The sequence below is a fragment of the Ictalurus punctatus genome, chromosome 19, assembly GCF_001660625.3.
Source record: "Ictalurus punctatus breed USDA103 chromosome 19, Coco_2.0, whole genome shotgun sequence".
Taxonomy (NCBI): domain Eukaryota; kingdom Metazoa; phylum Chordata; class Actinopteri; order Siluriformes; family Ictaluridae; genus Ictalurus; species Ictalurus punctatus.
In genome coordinates this window covers 21,860,632-21,880,757 of record NC_030434.2, presented here as the reverse complement: position 1 = coordinate 21,880,757, position 20,126 = coordinate 21,860,632, and the positions used below count along the sequence as shown (strand labels likewise).

At 39.6% G+C, this 20,126-nt stretch overlaps 1 protein-coding gene across 1 annotated transcript; it reads left to right on the top strand.

Annotated features, from left to right (window-relative positions):
• Window positions 1–262: 262 nt before the first annotated feature.
• On the top strand, window positions 263–13,895 carry ccdc3a (coiled-coil domain containing 3a). Its single transcript, XM_053688151.1, has 4 exons — window positions 263–397; window positions 499–908; window positions 1,746–1,920; window positions 12,792–13,895. The coding sequence occupies exons 2-4, from the start codon at window positions 517–519 to the stop codon at window positions 13,077–13,079; spliced, it is 855 nt and encodes a 284-aa protein (XP_053544126.1). The 5' UTR covers window positions 263–397; window positions 499–516; the 3' UTR covers window positions 13,080–13,895.
• The last annotated feature ends 6,231 nt before the right edge of the window (window positions 13,896–20,126 follow it).

The following is a 20,126-nucleotide window of genomic DNA, read 5'->3' as shown; positions in this document are numbered from 1 at the left end:
GCATGCTATGTTCACATTTACACCATTTCTAAATTATATTGTTACTCTTTGGCACCTATCTGTGAATTATGTAAGGATTAAGGAAGAATTTTAGCTGCAGGGAACAAGCTCTTTTCTAGTTTTCTAATTTTTTTTTCTTTTTTTTAACAAGTTGTTGCAGTAGAACTGCGCGGATCTGAGAGTCTGCATGCAGGAATGAGGCGTCTGATGCGCGGAAGGATAAAGCCTCAGGGGTCGTGTTCTTATTGGCTAGGGACAAACTTCAGGACCACATGATTGGCCCCACACTGGATTCCTGGGGTTTGATGGACAACAGAAGACGAGAGAAGGTTTCCAGGTCTCCACACAGAGCAGGGCAGAGCAGCAGGACTGGAAAGAGGAGCGCACCTTTTGCGCAGTGAGTTTGTGGATGTTTATATGACTTTCTGTGAACTTTCGGTTCAATCCTAGATGGAGTCAGAACTCGTGTAATCGATTAAAAAGCGTTTCTATTATCAGTACAAACATCAGAAGAAGATGCTCCTTCCTGCGCTCCTGGCCGTCTGGACGCTGCTCAGGCTCGGTTTGGGGTGTCAGCTCCCCAGAGAGTGGCGACCCCTGAGTGAGGGATGTCGCGCGGAGCTCGCTGAGATCATCGTGTACGCCAAGGTGCTGGCTCTTTACCGGGATCCGTACTACCCGCTGAGCGCGCGCTACACCGCCGGCCACCCGTACGAGTACGAGCGCGCGGGGGCGGAGAGCGCGGAGGCGCTGCTCTACACGGCGGAAGTGGAGATGCTGTGTGATCAGGCGTGGGGCAGCATGCTGGAGGTGCCCGAGGGCTCGCGCCTCAACGTCACCGGACTCGGATACCTGTCCTGCCAGTCGCACACGGTGATGGCGAACTACTCCTACATCTTCTTCCTCAGGTCAGGTGTGTGTGTGTGTGTGTGTGTGTGTGTGTGTGTGTGTGTGTGTGTGAGAGAGAGAGAGAGAGAGAGAGAGAGAGAGAGAGAGAGAGACTACAAGGAAGTAATGCATGATTGGAAAGATAAAAGCAGTTCGGGGTCAAAGGTCGTAGAAAGATAACCTATAGAAGATTCCAAGAGAAAGACAGACATGGAAAGATCACAGCGCAAGCAGATTGGAAGAAATGATGAATGATTAAAAAGATAGAAACTACTTGGGGTCAAATGTGACGCAGAGATACTGTAGACTGAAAGGAAAGCAGACAGGAGAATTCACTTATTCATCACTCATTTACTTCAGATCATTCACTGAGGTGGACAAGGATATAAATAAATGTCACTGTGTTTAAAGAGACAATTAATGATTAAAAGTATAATCCAGAAATAAAAGAAACATAGACACAAAATCCAAAACAAAACAACCTCATTTATAATCACATCGTTACACTATTAATATCTTAACACATATGTTTGAACCTTTTGTTACTTGTGTAGCAGCTAAGCAAAAATAAAATTATATATATATATATATATCACTCACTGAAGGTGATTTTTTTCAGTGTTACACCTATGAACTTGTGATAATGAAGTGTGATGTGCGAAATTAGCGAATCCTAATAGCATTCGAAGTAAGGGTGTGTAAACTTTTGCATTCAGCAAGAACTAAAGAAAAGATTACCCCTTATCTTGTTTGTTCATGCTCTCTCTCTCTCTCTCTCTCTCTCTCTCTCTCTCTCTCTCTCTCGCTTTCTTTCTGTGTGCATGTGTGTGTGTGTGTGGCTATGCTCTTACACACAGGATGGATGAAAATTATAACCTCCTTCCCCACGGTGTTAACTACCAGGACGCCATCTTTCCCGATACCCAGGAGAACCGACGCATGTTCTCCAGCCTGTTCCAGTTCTCCAACTGCTCCAGCGCACACACACTCCACAGCTTCAGTCCTGATTGGGAGCAGCAGGAGGATCACAGGGTAGAACTCACACACACACACACACACACACACACAAACAAGGAACCCTCTTTGTTACAGGATTATCCACAGAACCTCTGATACTGAGTGTACACTTTTCTGGCCACAAGCTTCAGATTCCTAAGTAGGCTCTCTACACGTTCATACACTAGTGACTAGCATGATAATGAATGGTATTGACAATGTTTTTTTTTTTGATGTAATTTAAATGGTATTCAGAAATTTAGTTTGAAGCAGTTACCGGGAAATAAAATAGATATTCCTGTGTTTTTGCACTCAGCAAGAACATTAGAAGTTATGATATTAAAGCTGGTTATGTGTATGTGATCTAGCAAACATATTAGCTACTCTTTCTACAGATAAGTTGCATCTGTCAAATAGTCTGTACTTGTTTTTATAACACTTAGACAAAGCTGACTACAAACTCTATAAACATCTCAAAATGTCCTTGGTGTTACAACATTTCCCAATCTCTGCCAAGCCATGTTTTTGTTGAAGCACCAGTTTCACAATCACCTCTTCCAACATGTCAAAAACTGTTATTGGTTGCCTGTAGGTCAGTCAAAAATCACTTTTACTGTGAAAGCAGGCACTTCTTGGCCATATTTAAGTCTGGCTCATGAGATTAAAAGCATCACAGTAAGGGGCAAGAGAAACTGGCTTACCAAAAGCCCCTAGGTGGACTGGGGCCTCGAGAGGGCTAGACTAAAAACATTGTATTTACAAGAGATGTAAAGGGGGCCTGCAGTAAAAAGACTTCCTCCAGGATTCTTTAGAAGGTTAACGGTTCTACCATCCTACTTGAAACCTTTTTCTGAAAGGGAAAGTCTTTGTTGTACTGTACAGTAGGATCTCTTAAAGGTTCTCCCAGTGGTGTAGTTCAGTCAACCTGGTTGTAAAAGTCAGTTTACTGCATGTAGATGTGTATCGTTTCATCCACACCAATGGTTCCTCCAGAGGGACAAACTGAAGAGCATTTACAACTTGTTTCTAAGGATGAAGAAACCGGAAACACTCCGTTTAGAGAGTCTTTATATTATGCTAATACAGCTCTAATGAGGAAATGCACTACAGGCGGAGTTTGCACATGCCTCGCTAGCAGTCTCAGCCTGAGAGGCTTGCAGGGTGTATGATATCTTTTATACACTCAGATGGCTTGAGAATCTTAAAGGTTGCAGCCAGACTGTCTGTTTGTACTTCCATACATCCGTTTCTTTTGAACATTGTGACACAGTGAGCAAAATATAATCACAATTTGGGGGAGGGGGGGGGGGGGGGGGGCTTCGTCTAGTTGAAATGTCAGTCAAACAGCTGTTTCATGTGAAAGTAGGTGGGTTCTTGGCTACATTTAAAGACAAAACGTCTGGCTGGTGAGATTAGACCTCACAGCAGTGCAAATGATTTGTAAAGGTGTCATGACATTTTTAAAAATCTTCCCTGAGGTGTAATTATAATAGTAGTAAAGTTGTTGGCACAAAAAAACATACACAGTCTAGTAATTTATGACCTTTTTCCACAGTGCCTCTGACCCTCTGACTGAAACAGTCGTTTTTTTTGTCCTTTACCTTTAAGACTTCAGTTTAACTGCTATGATTGGCTAACATCTTTGCCTATGAATTAATTATCAACGCCCCCTGCCATAACTGTTTTCAGTGGCTGTGTGCCAGTGGGAGGGACCAATGGTGTGATGATGTAAAAGTAGTTGTTGATGTCTTGTTATAGGGGCAGTCATAGGCAAATGTATTTTCCCTTGTGACATCACAAATCCCGCCACATCCAAATGAGCCGTTTTTGGAGCTTGGTTAAATAAATGCTCTTTTTGTACTGAAGAGGACGTGCTAAGCTTTGAAACTTGCAGGACGTTTTAAGGGTACCATGACGTCTTATATGTCAAAAGAATGGAAAATTTGATTTCTCATGTCATGATAGCTTTAAATATTGGTTCAATTAGTGGTTGAAGGCTTGTGAGAACTTGATATAGATTGGTGTGTGTGTATGTTTATTGTACTGCGCATTTACTTGCAACAACTGACCACGTTGCCTCTAGACATAACAGGCCCAAACCTGCTCAGGATGTTGAGTGAGTTGAGTGATCATTACTGTTTACATCTGGTCATTACATGAGTCATGAGTCTGGATTGTATTCTGTTAAGAGCAGTACATTGTACTCCTGCTGTCTGATTTAATGCTGCTGACACACTTTTACTGCTGTGGCTCCTTTCACCCTCTGGAGCTGCCTGATTCTTCTCCTGCTGTGGATTTGCATTTCCCAAAAATCAGTTTAATCCCACGTATAGATACTGTAGATTTGTACGTAAGAGCTGCTGCTGTAATCATAAAGACTGTCCCAGGACACTTATTCTCAATCTGCTCATACTGAACATACTTTCACACACTTAGTACTGTTTGTGTTTACTCTTCTACTCTTCTACTCTTTGGGTTTACTGTTCTAGTGGTTGCTTGGTGGTTAAGGCTCTGGGCTACTGACCGGAAGGTCGGGGGTTCAAGCCCCAGAACTGCCAAGCTGTCACTGTTGGGCCCTTGAACAAGCCCCTTAACCCTCTCTGCTCCAGGGGCACTGTATCATAGCTGACCCTGCACTCTGACCCCAACTTTCTAACATGCTTTGGTATGCGAAGAAAAGAATTTCACTGTGCATATGTATATGTGACCAATAATCACTCATTACACCTGTAATGATTTATAATGGGTTTCCCTTTTGAGTCTGGCTCCTCTCAAGGTTTCATTCTCATACTGTCTTAGGGAAAGCTTGCCGCTGGATTGTTCATCCGGATTTCTTTGAAACTGATTTGTGACAGTGTCTGCTGTTAAAAGTGCTATAGGACTGAAATGGAATTGGAAGTGAAGACATTTGGCTCGCACCTCCAGGGTTGGGGGTTCGAATCCCGCCTCCACCCCATGTGAGCAGAGTTTGCATGTTCTCCCCATGTGTCAGGGGTTTCTTCTGTATACTCCGGTTTCCTCCCTCAGTCATGTGTCATGTGTTGTCATGTGTTGTAGGCTGATTGGCATTTCCAAATTGTCCATAGTGTGTGAATGTGTGTGTGATTGTGCCCTGCGATGTGTGATTGGGCCCTGTGTAGTATACAGAAAATGGATGGATGGACTGTAAATTATATATAATGTAAGCCTGGTGCCAAGATATCTGAATCTGGAGAGAACTGCTCTCTGACGACTGAGAACTCTTACGAGAATTAGCACTTGAACTCTCTCCCACAGAATTCGCACCTTCATCTGAGATAAACACATCACGCTGAGTGGAGACAGGAAGATCACACCTCACTACATGGCTTCCTTCTTTCTCTCTCCCCCCACCCTTTTCTCTCTCTTTGTTGAGATCACCTTAAACTCACCAAAGGTCTGTATTATGTTTCATGTGAATAAGAAGTTGACTATACATGTTTAATATCATTCAAAAGGTCTCAGTGCATCTGGAAATATGGGCTCATCCCCTCAGCAGCAGTTCAACTCACTATTAAGATCTAGAGAAAAATATTGCATGCCGTTAAAGGCATACCCTCCCCAGTTCCCTCAGACAAATTACCCCCTGTATGTAAATAAGGCACATCCTTTCACAGACATCAAAGCAATCTCAAATTGCCAACGGGCCTCCTGAATAGTGGGCGCAAATTCCAATTCTAATCACAAACAACACCATTTGGTGGACCTTCAGAGTATCTGGGTATTTAGGGGAGAGCTGGCCAAAGATTCAGGGAATCTGTAGACAAATCTCCCGCACAATCGTTGTGTGTAATTTCGTTGCCAGGTAAACATCTCTAATTCTCCTGTTTGTGCTTTTATGTGAAGTTTTATATTAATGATTACTGCTTATTATCTTCTGAATTGGATTAAGAATTAGTATTGAGATTACCTGGTTAATAAATTGTTACATTTGAATTTATTCAGATCGACCCAGAAATTATTGTCTCGAGTAGATTACGTTAAGTCCTTGTTACCGCAAATCTGCGACCGGGTTAGTACAGGCTAAATTCCAGGTTTAGGTGGAGCATTGGGGAATGCCAACTGAGATTTTAGACTCCAGGCTAATAACTTGGCTTTAGTTAAGTCTACTTACTTAGACTGTAAAGGCTAAAAGGACTTTCTGTTAAGAACAACATAATAGTGTTGATTGACCAGTCTAAATAGGGTGAGCCTTAACCTCTGATTACTGTAATATTATTAAAGTTACATGTACATGGTAAAGCATTGCATACGTATACAAAGCTACTATGATAGAGAAGTACAACTGGTCGACTTGTTCAGATAGTAGTGGTCATGACCTCTGACTAGAGATAATGTTATTCTAACTGAGTGTGTGTGGATTTATGGGGACTAAAGAAAGTACTCGATAGAAAAAGGGCAAGCATGGCCGGACATCTAAATAGTATTGGTCAATTACCTCTGTCTAATGGCCAAGACTGACGAGTTTGGGACCGTGAGATCTGTGTACACGGCCGGCACGAGACTCTGACACTCGCGACATGGAATCCGAATGAACGAGCACAATCTAAGTAAAGGGTTAAATAGGATAATGAAATATCGAGATAAATGTAATGATAGAGATTGGGATTTTAACATTTCTTAGAATCATTCAATATGGGAGTCAGATAAAGTAAAAAGAGGATCATATTTAATGCTGACAAATAGTTAGTTTAAATGTCGATATATCACATAATGGAAAGACAGTAACACGTAAGAAGCCTTCTGCCACGCCTTTGGATACCGTCGTTGGACCAGTGGGTTGTCTACCCCTACAATAGCGTCTACTGAAATTAATCATGCAGCTTGACTTGTTATTGATAAAACCCCAAAGTGTAAGCTCCTCTGTCCAGAAGTCTCCCCCATGGTGGAGAGCCCTTCCATAAATAATTAATAAACGTCTGCTTCTTCACAGAAAACCTCACCATATCAATGATTATACACATTTTACAATATGCTTCTGTAGAGCATCGAACATAAAAAAGTCCCAGCACATTAATATAAACCTGTGATTCATAGCTTCTTAAGCCTGGTCATTTCATGCTTCTTGAATATCAAGATTATCTCCGGATCGTTGATTATCCATATAAATATGCAGGTGCCAATGCAGCCAAAATGAATCTAAAACAGATGTAAAACCCAAACATTTTCATTACTCCAGGAGGTCTGAGATTCATTTCATTCAGCCAGCTGTTCAGCCACAAAGTGTAAGTACGTCTATTTTTCCAAACCACAAATTGACCAAACCAGAACAGCATGATTGCTGAAGTTGGTGACTTTAATATATATTAAAAGCAAGATGCAAAATCAACAACACAGAAAGTTGGTGTTTGAATGTAATGCACTCATTTGCCGATTAGACCAGATACAGCAGTCACTCTGAATGTGTGAAATGACCAGGTGGGTGAAATAACACATTTAAACTGAGACTCAGTCCTCAGAAGTGTCTTTCATTTTTTTATATGGATAAACCCTGTGCAGATATAATCCTGATACTCAAAATGAATTAAATGATTGAAAGTGCTAGCACACACACACACACACACACACACACACACACCCGTGCAAAGCTGTTTTGCAGGGGTTGTGAGTCAGATTATTGCACAGTGGGGCGTCTGAGAGGAGATGTCCTACATTTCTCTTACACTAATCCGCTTGATCTTAAAGGAACACTGCAGTGTTTTTCACCTTAATCTTTATCCACCACATCTGTCATGGTGTGATAACCACAGACAGCAATTCTGAATGAAAGAAGAATAGAAAACTTATAAATGTGAAGCAGAGCATTTATATGAAACACATATTTTGGTAGAAATCTTTCAAAAACAAATAAAAATCCTCAGCGAAAGGGATTTGTAAATGAAGCCATAATTCCATACAGTTTGTCCTTTCATAAATTGGTCTTTTGCAATTATAGTGTTTTGTGAATTTAAAATGATATGCCAGGATTAATCCAATACTGAGTTTGCTTTTATAATTCACTTATAATATATGCAGTCAGTCGTTGGATTCCATCACTATACATTTTAAATACGTGATGATATACAGTAACACACAATCAAAACCACTGCACTCTGAAGTCTCACCAAAAGCGTTTCTTATGCTGTGTTCACACTATGCTTATTGTAGGGCTTATATGAAAACACACATCCTATCACTACCTAGCTTAGCTCAGAATCAATAGTTGATTTATTCTTCTTCTTCATTGTTGTTGTTGTTGTTGTTTTTGTTGGGGGTGGTTTGGATTGGTTTACTCAGACAAGGAGAGTCTGCTTGCTTTATCTTTGACTTAAGAGGCCAAGTTTTTTTGTTTTTTTTTACATGACTCTACAGCATGTAGCTGCAGTGAAGTTGGGATTCTAACACTGGATCTCAATGATTGTCTCAGAATGAACATTTGTGCCACATTGAATACACAGAATGAATGTACTTTAATTAAAGATTAGATTGCTGTCATATTTCCAGTTCAAATAATCGTTAATAATCTTTAGTCCATCTTTACCAGGGGTGCCAATAATTCTGGAGATGACTCTATAATGGCCACTTAGAAAAGCTAGACTTTTGAGCAAAATATTTTGATCAAGTACACCATATTCTACATGAATGGATTGCCCTGGGCCTGAAAAACATTTTCACTGATCTCTACATGATGGCACATCTGTTTATTTACGCTTGCCCCTTTGAACTAAGGTTTAAACCGAAGACCACAAATATCCAGACTTAATTACACGGCGTAATACAGATTTAGAGCTTCATGAAAGGAATGAACTGAAAAATTCATCAAAATGTCCTCCAAAAATGTGTTTTGGGTAAATGTTTACTCACTGCCCAAACAGCTGCCCTGACTTCCACATAGAAAGGGAGTTTCAAATTTTGTATTCCTTTCACGGTTAAAATGTATGTCCGTGGCAATCGCACATACATCACGGAAGCCGTGGGAAAAAAAAAGCACTGAAGAATTACTTTCAAGTCATAAAACTACACTGCTTTAGCTTTGCTACAGGTCACACACAGCCTGAAGATGTCATTGTAGTTCAAACAGTGAGTGATGCATCATTGCCCTGTCAGTTACCTGTTCAAGGGTAGTGGCGTGATATGCTTATGTGTTGTTGTGTTCAGGCATGTGCAGGTCAGAGGTCATAACCTGAAGAGACGCGAGGTCACACTAGCAGGTGTTCTCTCTCTCTTAAACAGATGTTGCTTTTGGAAAAGCAGTAATCCAGACTCGAGTGTTAAAAATGATTAGCATGCACACACACACACACGCACACACATAACAGGGTATGGTGTTATACACAGTGTATATATGGAAACCACGCCAAAGTTGAATATGTTCCCATAAACTCATATCGTGAAATGTTTTATTCCCTTTATACCACAGCAGAGTGCCAGTGCTAACAAATTTTCATTGATTCCAGATTGACACATCATACTTTCTATTCATTTATATCTACATTTAATGTTGTAGGATGTCCAAGAAACAAGTTAGTTCCTGTTATCACTTCTTTACTTTTACGGCATTTGGCAGACGCCCTTATCCAGAGCGATATCATCTGATGGGGAGGTCAAATTTATTGATTTATTTTCATTAAAGTGCTCATTTATATATATAGCTTGTATAACAGCGCTGTTGAATTCTCGATTCTGATTGGCTCTCAGACGTTCTGAGGTGTGCGACGTATTATAGTAAATGCACAGCTAATGTAGTTCCAGTCGGGTCTGGACCGCATTACAGTTCCGTATCACTTCGCCGAGTGAACTGAACTACTGTCCACCACAGCGCACACGTTTAACAACAAACAAAATGACAGAAAAGTTCGATCTTCCAGAAATAAGTCAGTAGCAATTGACGACGGATCGTTGAATTATTAGGAAAATATTGCACACCCGAGGTGGCCAGGAGGCGAAGCGGAGGCTTGAGCCATTGATATGCAGTTATTAGAGAGAGAGAGAGCACATTTGATTGCAGTAATGAGACAGAAAAGCCGGTGAACCAGTATCGATATTTATTTATTTATACGCTGTGTTTTCTGCAGTAATAAAAACCGAAAAACCCTGTGAACAATAGACCCAGGGGTGTTAGCATTACCTCCTTGGGGTGTGCATTATTTTCGAATACTTCAGCGTGGAGGTGATTAGCCATGCAGGGAAAAACAGAGATAATGATTGCTGTCGTGTCGTGCAGATGAGGCTTCCTGTGGGAAACGGCTTGTTTGACGCAGCTTAAGGGAGTCGCTCTATCAGCACAATAACACACAGCAGCAACCCGTGTAGCTCTGACACACACTCTCTGTGCTGTGCTTACTTCAAATCCACACTCACCCCTATCAAATCTTCTAACATTTCTATGGAAATCATTTACACAAGGACGCTTCATTTAAACATACATATAAACGATATGGATAATTGTTGATATGGTGGTGTTTTCTGTAAGGAGATGTTTATTTTACATTTACGGAAGGAGTCTCCAGTGTCAGCGCTTTGTAGCAGTCAGAGGTGAAGCTGTAACTTGAGGTTTTCTGCCACAGAAGGCTGTACGCTTTGTGTAAACATATCTCCATAATACTGAAGTGAGGGAACGACTGTTTAGCGCCGCTGTAACGTAAGTGATAACAGGTTTATTTATTATACATTTAATAGTATTAAATTAAATGTATTAAAAGAACTTTAAACAGATTAAAAAAAAAGTATAATTGTCATTCATTAATAAAGGAAGAATTGTTATCAGTGGCAAACGGCTATGTTATAAGAGGAATGATGCATTCAGGACATGCTGCTGGGAATCATTACATTATTATCATTACAACTAATTACTTTCTTCTTCTTCTTATTATTATTATTCCATATTAACATTATAAAGCTTTATTTTCCATGATTTAGGTTTCGTCACATGTGTAAGACACAGACAGACTCCTCAATGCTGATTTAGAACATTTTCATTATTCTTTTACGTTAAGAAACAAATGCAGTTACATTTCTACAGTCCATTTCAGAAGTATTGGCACCCTCAATGAAAAGTACACAAAGAAATATTGTGTAAAATGAACATTCCACAATTTATATATATATATATATATATATATATATATATATATATATATATATATATATATATATATATATATATATATATATATATATATTATTTTTTTTTTTAGATTCCCACTCAAAGCACTGGACAAACCACTTACTTTTCTGTTAATGAAACTATTCTTATGATACCCTTTCTCTTTTTAAACATGACAAAAGTATTGGCACCCTAAAAGATATTGGAATTTAATTTTCTTTCTTTCTTTCTTTTTTTTTTTTTTATTGCTCCCAGGTTCCAGAGAGTCTATTGTTGCCATGGTAACTCTATTTCCTGTGACTCCATCCTCATTTGATTGGTTTGCTCTCTACATGAGATTGAGCAGTCTTGGCTCAGTCACAGTGTTTTCGGTCTTTTCAAAACTAGCCATTTGTGCCTTCCTCGTTCTCCTTCCTGTTTCTCTTTCCCTTCATCTGTTCCAGGGTCCTGTGGGTGCGTCAGTTGTGTTTTCATCACAGCTTGGACCACTGAACATAGCAGGCTGTGTTTGGCTTGTGAAATGGCCTGGAAATCACACACACACACACACATACACAGTGGGAGGAGACGCTGATTCATTAAGAAAAATAAGTAATTGGGTGTTTTTCGAGAGCAGGCTGTGACAAAAACATGACCACCAGAAGCGTCCTGCGACACAATTGCGTATTCAGACCAGCTGTCTAGCCTCAGGAGCCGTAGAATCAACTCCACAATTATTGGCACCCTTGAAGAACATGGGCAAGGATGAGTGTATCAAAATAAACAATACACACAGTGATTAAACGTTTTCTCTCACACAGCTGGAGAAATGAATCACCTTTCCTCTAATGAACTAGTCAATGTCTAATTTTTAAAAAAAAAACATTTTCTCTCAAAAACATATGCGGCAAAATTATTGGCAAAAAAAAAAATTTTTTAAACCTTTTAAACTGCCAACAAATCCTTTTCTTGAAAAAAAAAGAAAAATCTATAGCTATGAAGATTACTGTATATTTGCCTGTTCTGTTAGGTGCGGCTGTCTTCCGGTCATTCAGCATTTGTGTATGTTACTAAGCCAGAACTCACCCACAGAGAACTGTTGCTATTTGTTGTTACAGCAGTGGCTCTTCTGTTTAAACAGCCGGAGACATCTCCAGCAGGTGGCTGTTTCCTCTAAGGCCATCTTTTTCTTTCCTCATTCCTGCTCCAGTCCTCGTTCTTCTGCTCAGATTTTCATGTGAGAAAATTCCTGAGTATCCACCGTGTCAGGACCGAAATAACCGTTCAAGAAGACGGATAAAACGGATAAGGCCGTCAAAAAGACTTGTGAATAAGACATGGATTTGGTCTTTGATTTTAGGTTCGCTGGGAATTTGAGTCAGCAAACTAAAATTTTAAAAACTTTCTTTCAAATCGGAAAAAAAACAGGAAGACATGGCAGAACAGCACACACTTTATTCTGTCATATGGGTTAACTTTTGCACTCAACTGCATTTTGTGTGCCGTTTATTTGTATTTTAATGTAAATGAAGGATGAATAAAATGCTGCTGCAGGCACTGATACACTGCAACAGGGACATACGGGATGTGCGCTTAGTTCGTTAGTTTAGACTTTCAGTTTAATAAAAGTGCTTTTGTATTGTTGAGCCTATATAAGCTGGTAAAACACTGCTTACTGCATGATCTTATCGTCACATTGTGTAAAATAAAAAAGCCGTAGTGAAGAGGAAGTAATGAGGCTTACAGAACTGCTGATGATGCTATTACCATGCACTCCAACCCTCATTTCTCTCTCTCTCTCTCTCTCTCTCTCGCTGTGCCTCAGTTGCTGTGCTCGTCTGTGCAGCAGGTGCTGTTTGAGGAGGAGGAGCGTGCGGCCCGTCTGCAGGAGCGCGTCACTAAACTGGAGAAGAAGAACCAGAAGCTGAAAGATCGTGTCGGGAAGCTGACACGTTCGCTGCGTAAACAGCGAAAAACGATCCGGCGTTACGAACACGAGCTACAGGAGCTCCAACAGCGCCTGAGCACCAACAAGAAGAACTCTGAACATCACCTCAACTCTATCAATCCTCCACATAGGCCGTCACGCCACAGATACACTCACACACTGTGAACACACATATCAACAAGATTTGGACTTGACACTGCTGGACAGTATCTTCTTTTAATGTACAATAGAGAAAGTGCATAAGTTTGCAAACCCTTAGGATGGAATGAAGACAATGGAATTTAAGGTATTATAAATGTTTATTCATTCATTCATTCATCTTTAGTATTTCGTTTATTCTGGTCAGGGTCGTGATGGTCATGGTGGAGCCTTTATCAGGATGTGAACACTGGATGTGAAGGAGGTGGGAATACACCCTAGACGTGACGCCAGTTCATTGCAGGGCGCCATACACACTTCTTAGGCAATTTAGCATAGCCAGTTCACCACCAAGTGTGGGAAACCAGAGAACCTGGAGGAAATGTATGCAATCGTGGAGTGAACAAGAGAAGCTCCACATGGACAGCAGCCCGAGCTCAGGAACAAACCAGGAACTCTGGAGCTGTGAGGTGGCAACGCTCTCCACTTCCATTCTGTTTATTATCACATGAAAGAAAAACAAAAAAACCCTAAATATATCATTTTTTTCTCGATGTAGATGATTACTGGACACAGAGAGAATCCTGGCAAAACTTACTCTCATATTTAAAAAATATATTATTTTGGAATTTATTGTTGATTAATTGTAAACATTGTTTTCCATCCAGAAATTGGGGGGTGCAAACTTTTGCTCACAATTGTAAATATCATCACCATATCATCACAGTATCATCATCGCCTCCTATTTCCTCCACAAGCTTTCGTATTTTTCCTGCTCTTTTTTTGTGAATGTTTATTTTAACCCTTATAAAGATAATAAGGAAAAACAAACAAACAAACAAAACACGACTGTTTGATTATTTCTCATTTTAGTTTTTTTTTATCATTTATTTATTTATTTATATTGTTTATTTATTTAGATTATTTTAAAATGTAGAAAATGTATCTTTGGCAGTGGTAATTAAATGTCTACAGGTTACTTTAACATGTTTTTAAGACAAGGACAGAAAGGAAGAGCATTGCGGTCATATAGAACTTGATATAACTTAATATTAAATGTATTTTTTTTTAAATTATATATTTAGGAACCAAATCAAAACAAACTAGGACTAAGACAGACCATTAAGAGTTTAGAGACTGTCACTAGATTATGTGACTCTTCAGACCCCTTTAGTGACTATACTTCAAAAAAGAGCCTAGCAACAAAACTATCAACTTTTTGAGCAAATGTTAGTAAGTGTCCTGCACTCAATATGGCTCTCCAGATCACAGCATGTTCCCATCAGTGCAATTTCACTCAACTAAACACCAATGTGTAAAAGCTGAAATTCTTGCATTTGTGCAAGCCAATGTTCCCAACGATCACCACTGTTCCCAACAACCAATCACTTTAACCAATGTTCCCATCAGCCAATCACTTATCGCCATGGTTTCCCATTAACCAATCACTTATCACCATGGTTTGCCATCAACTAATCACTTATCACCATGGTTTCCAATCAACCAATCACTGATCATCACTGTTCCCATCAACCAATCACTGATCACCACTGTTCCCATCAACTACTCACTTATCACCACTGTTCCCATCAACCAATCACTTATCACCATGGTTTCCCATCAACCAATCACTGATCATCATTTTTCCCATCAACCAATCACTGATCATCATTTTTCCCATCAACCAATTACTGATCATCATTGTTCCCATCAACTAATCACTGATCATCACTGTTCCCATCAACTAATCACTGATCATCATTTTTCCCATCAACCAATCACTGATCATCACTGTTCCCATCAACCAATCACTGATCATCACTGTTCCCATCAACCAATCACTGATCATCATTTTTCCCATCAACCAATCACTGATCATCACTGTTCCCATCAACTAATCACTGATCATCACTGTTCCCATCAACTAATCACTGATCATCATTGTTCCCATCAACCAATCACTGATCATCATTGTTCCCATCAACCAATCACTGATCACCATTGTTCACATCGAACAATCACTGATCACCATTGTTCACATTGAACAATTACTTAACACCATTGTTTGTCACAGCCTCACGCTTTGTTCTTTGTTTTAAACACTTTTATTTTGTGACATTTTCAGTAATAAAAGCGAGTTGTTCTATCCATAATTCCATATACCATCCATACATCTTTTTCATGACTGCTTTCTATCACTGCTTCTTTTTGTCTGCATTCTTGATGAAAGCTATAAACATTTATATAGACAATTACCTGAAAGGGTAGTTTGCAGTGCCCTGAGCAAAGACGACTTCTTTCTATAAGAAATAAATGATATAATATCTAATTTTCTATTCAGATAAAACTGTTTTATTATCGTCTAGTCTAAGTGTCTTCAGAAAATCTCCCTTCTTCTTATACCCTAATTTTTAATTCGAGAGCATGATGAAGCTATGAATATGCAAATAAGTGACTTGTTGAGAGTGCTTTAGCTACTTATTTCTGAAAAGAGTTGGCAGCACTGTGCAGGTTAAGATGGTTCAAACTGGTTAAAACAAATATATACTTTTAAAAACAAATATATTTGATCACTTATTGATTAAATAATTGAAGAAATACATCATTGGAACAATTATCTTGGCCAATCCAGAACGCTCGCAAAGACGGCACCCAAACATTTGGCAAGACAACATGGTGAAGAACAACAAGCAGAAGAGAAGTCTGCATTTGTTAAGTATATTTTTAAATTTGTCCAACATGCCAGAACTCAAAGCCACGTTTGGTGTGTGTGTGTGTGTGTGTGTGTGTGTGCGTACACACATTGAACAGGCCTGTGTTATCACCGTTCGCCTACAATAAAATGAAATAAATGAAATACGAGTGAAAAATGTTAGCTTGTTTACATTAGCTAAATTGTTCACCCCAAAATTTGAATATTCATTGAATTGTCATGATCATTTGCATATCAGAACATGTTACATGAGAAAGGAAGAGAATTCTGAAGGCACCAGGTATAGAATATTTAGGAAGAGCTTCATCAGAGTGGAAAATAATGTATCACTTAATTTTTATAGAAATAAGTGTATGACCAAGTCGTTTATCTCCTGTTGCACCTTTAACACACCTTCTCTAGACTGTAGTTTGCCTCTACTGCAGTGTGTATGTGAGAAAAGACAAGCTTGGAGAAGTTTGATTGAGTGAGAGGAGGAAGATTGGCATGAGTGTTTGTCCTCCAGCTGATCCCCTAAAGCCGTGTGAAAGAATTTAGAGGCCATGACCTTTCCGACGGTAGGAGATAATCATGGAGGTGAAGAGCTCTTAAGAGAATACTTAAAGTTTGCCAAGGGCTCACAGAGGTACTCACCATTGTGTGTTTTGTGTTCAGGTTTCTGTGTTAATGTGTGACTACTCAAGTGGCTAGAAAAAGGGTTTTAAAAAGGTTCTGTGATCACGCCTTATTTTCACCCAAGCATCCCTGGCAATCACTGACAAAGTGCAAAATACAAAACAATCCACAATTACTCCTGCAGTGAATCACACCTCTGTCTGACAAACACAAGAGAGAGAAAAATAACAGAACCAAACTGGCACATTCTTTACCGATTATAAATGGCTCTAGATGTAGTCACTAACTGGGCTCATAGTCTTATTCGTTGTTTATGTTCGGTAGATAATTTTGGAGGTAAAAATGTAATCGCTGGGAAAACCGCTTTACACTCTGACAGGAGAAATCACAGCATCTCGTTTAAGTAATACAATAGTGTGTGCTGTTGTAGGGAAATAATCAATAAATAAAATGTTTTATTCCTCTTATACCACAGCAATTTATATATATATATATATATCAGATATAAACAGTTCCTTCCTGTCTTCCAGTCTTCCTGTTTCACTCTCTTAAAGTATAAAAAATAACACAAAAACATTACTATCTGTCACGGTACAGAGAAACCAAGTTCTGAAGACTTTGTCGTGGCGGAAAACATACTGAAGACTCCCTTCCATAAATCTTAAATAAACTTATCCGTCCAGAAAACTTCAACATATCAATGATTATGTTTTATAGGAACACCTGGACATTCATGTAGTTATCAGTCAATCATGTTGCAGCAGGGCAATGCATACAATCATACAGATACAGGTCAAGAGCTTCTGTTAATGTTCACATCAAACATCAGAATGGGGAAAAATCTGATCTCTGTTGCTTGGATGTTGGTGCCAGATGGGCTGGTTTGAGTATTTCAGAAAATGCTGATCTCCTGGGATTTTCACACACACAACAGTCTCTAGAGTTTACACAGGACGGTGCGAAAACACTATAAACATCCCGTGAGCGGAGTATCTGCAGGCTGAAACACCTTGTTGATGACAGAGGAGGTCTGAGAATACAGGAAGTCTTTAGTAACTCAAATAAGCAGTCTTTACAACTGTGGTGCACAGAAAAGCATGTCAGAACACACAACGCATCATCAAACCTTGTGGTAGATGGGCTACAACAGCAGAAGACCACATCAAGTTCCACTCCCGCGAGCTAATAACAAGAATCTGAAGCTATCGTGCGCACAGACTCACCCAAACTGGACATACTCAAACCAGCCCATGCCATGGTTAAAATCACAGAAATCACACCTTTATTTTTTCATTCTGTTTTGATGTAAACATTCACTGAATCTCTTGACCTGTATCTGCATGATTTTATGCATTGTGCTGCTGCCATATGATTGGCTGATTAGATAACTGCATAAATGTGCAGGTATTCCTAATAAAGTGGACGGTGAAGGTATGTATATAACAACACATTTTTAAAACTCTGTTTATTATTAGACATAGATGAAGTGGAGCAGCTGCCATACGAGTCCCTGTGTATGAGCTGTGACTACGGAAGTGATAAGGTATTAGAATGAGTACATTCATTTAAACCTGTGAGCTGCCTTACAGATTAAACAGTCAGAGCTGCTGTTACAGAAAGTTAATCAACTCTTTCGGAACACATCACAACTGGGAATTCAACAGAACTGTGGTTAAATAAATAAATAACACATAAATAACAATAATCAAAAGTATTATTGTATGGCCAAAAATATGTGGACACCTGATTTTTTTTTTAACATCACATTGCATTAATGAGCATTAGTATGGAGTTGGTCCACTCGTTGCTGTTATAATAACCTCCATTTTTGTAAGGAGGCTTTCCTAAGGAGGGGCGCACGGTGGCTTAGTGGTTAGCACGTTCACCTCACACCTCCAGGGTTGGGGGTTCAATTCCCACCGTGGCCCTATGTGTGTGTGTAGCATTTGCATGTTCTCCCCGTGCTGCGGGGGTTTCCTCCCCCAGTCCAAAGACATGCATGGTATGCTGATTGGTGTGTCTAAAGTGTGGGTGTGTGATTGTACCCTGTGATGGGTTGGCACCCTGTCCAGGCTGTACCCTGTGCCCGATGCTCCCTGCGATAGGCTGCAGATTCCATGTGTCCCTGAAAAGGATAATGCGGTATAGAAGATGGATGGCTTTCCTAAGGAGGATTTTGGAGCATGACTGCTGGGATTTGTGTTCATTCAGCTACAAGAGCATTAGTGAGATCAGGAACTGATGTTGGGATGGCGAGGTTCCAGGCGAGGGTCTCAGGATGGAACTGAGTTTCCAGTTCCAGTTCATCCCAAAGGTGTTCAGTGGGGTTGAGGTCAGAGGTCACATTTGAGTTCTTCCAGTCCAACCTTAACACACCATGTCTTCATGGAGCTGGCTTTGTACACAGGTGCATCGTCATGCTGTATAAATAATTATTGTGCATGTACAACTATGTCTTAATTGCTATTACTTTGGTGATTCGAGAGCCATTTTGAAGCTTTAAACTACGTATTATAAGAAGTGCATTGATAGGAACCTGACTTACTTTTCAGCTAGCGCTACTTACCAAGACCACACTGTTGTAGAAAATTAACTAACACCTTTTAACCATTCCGAATTGAAGAATTCATTGATTTAACATGCTCTATACCACAGCACAGTTGAAACTGATTTACTGGTTATGCATTATCGTTGTATAACCGCACTGCTCAGACAGTAGTTCGCGCTGTAACATAAACATAGGTTTACATTAATGCACTCGTTCTAATACATTATTGTTTGTGCAGTAAAAGCTGATACACACGGACTTGTAATATGGACGCTCTGCATAATCATCATAAACTGTCATACAACGAATAACCTATAATCATTGAAGTGTTGAAGTTTTTTGTTAGACGTTTGTGTAAGATTTATGGAAGGAGTCTCTAGTGTGTGCACTTTCTACGATGGCAAGCTACGTTTCTCGCGCAAGAGCGAGAAAGCTAGCGAGGGAATGACGGTTCATTGCGGCTGTAACGTAAGTGATAACGGGAACTAACTTGTCTCTCAGACGCTCCACAACATTAAATCTTAACACTAGCTGTTAAACTGCATGATTTCTTTTCTTTAATAAATGACACCTTGAAATTATTGGTATGGATTTTGTTCGTGTTAATCCTTTACGTGTTTCACTTTGTACATGTACGTGTGTAAAGACCTAGACCTAGTGCCTATCTGACGCAGAATTATTCATGGAAATGAGGAAAAAAAAAAATCTATATATAAAGAGGAACAACTGATAGAATAAGTGATATTTTGAGCTTGGACATACATGCTCATTTTTACGAGGGGTGCCAATAATTCTGGAGGGCACCTACATGCTTTCTATTCTGTTGTTCAATTCAAAATGTGTAGGTTTCGACGTCATGAGAAACTAATATTAAAGCACACATTAACCCTTTAAAACACGCCGGATGACTCGGATTATTCGGACATTATTCAGTAACTACGCGTCTAGTTATGGGATGATAAGGAAATGAACTCGGCGCCCCATTGAAAACACAGACGCATTAATCATTCAGGATTTATTAGAGAGGAAAAAAAAAAACAAAAAAAACATTCATTCCCTGTTTCTTTACAGCATGGCATATAAACTCTTGATATGTGCAGATGATTGTCAAAGGCATTGGATATACAAGCCCCATATTAACAGAAGGTTCACATCACAGTAACGTTAGTAATTCATATGCCACTCCAAAATATGGATC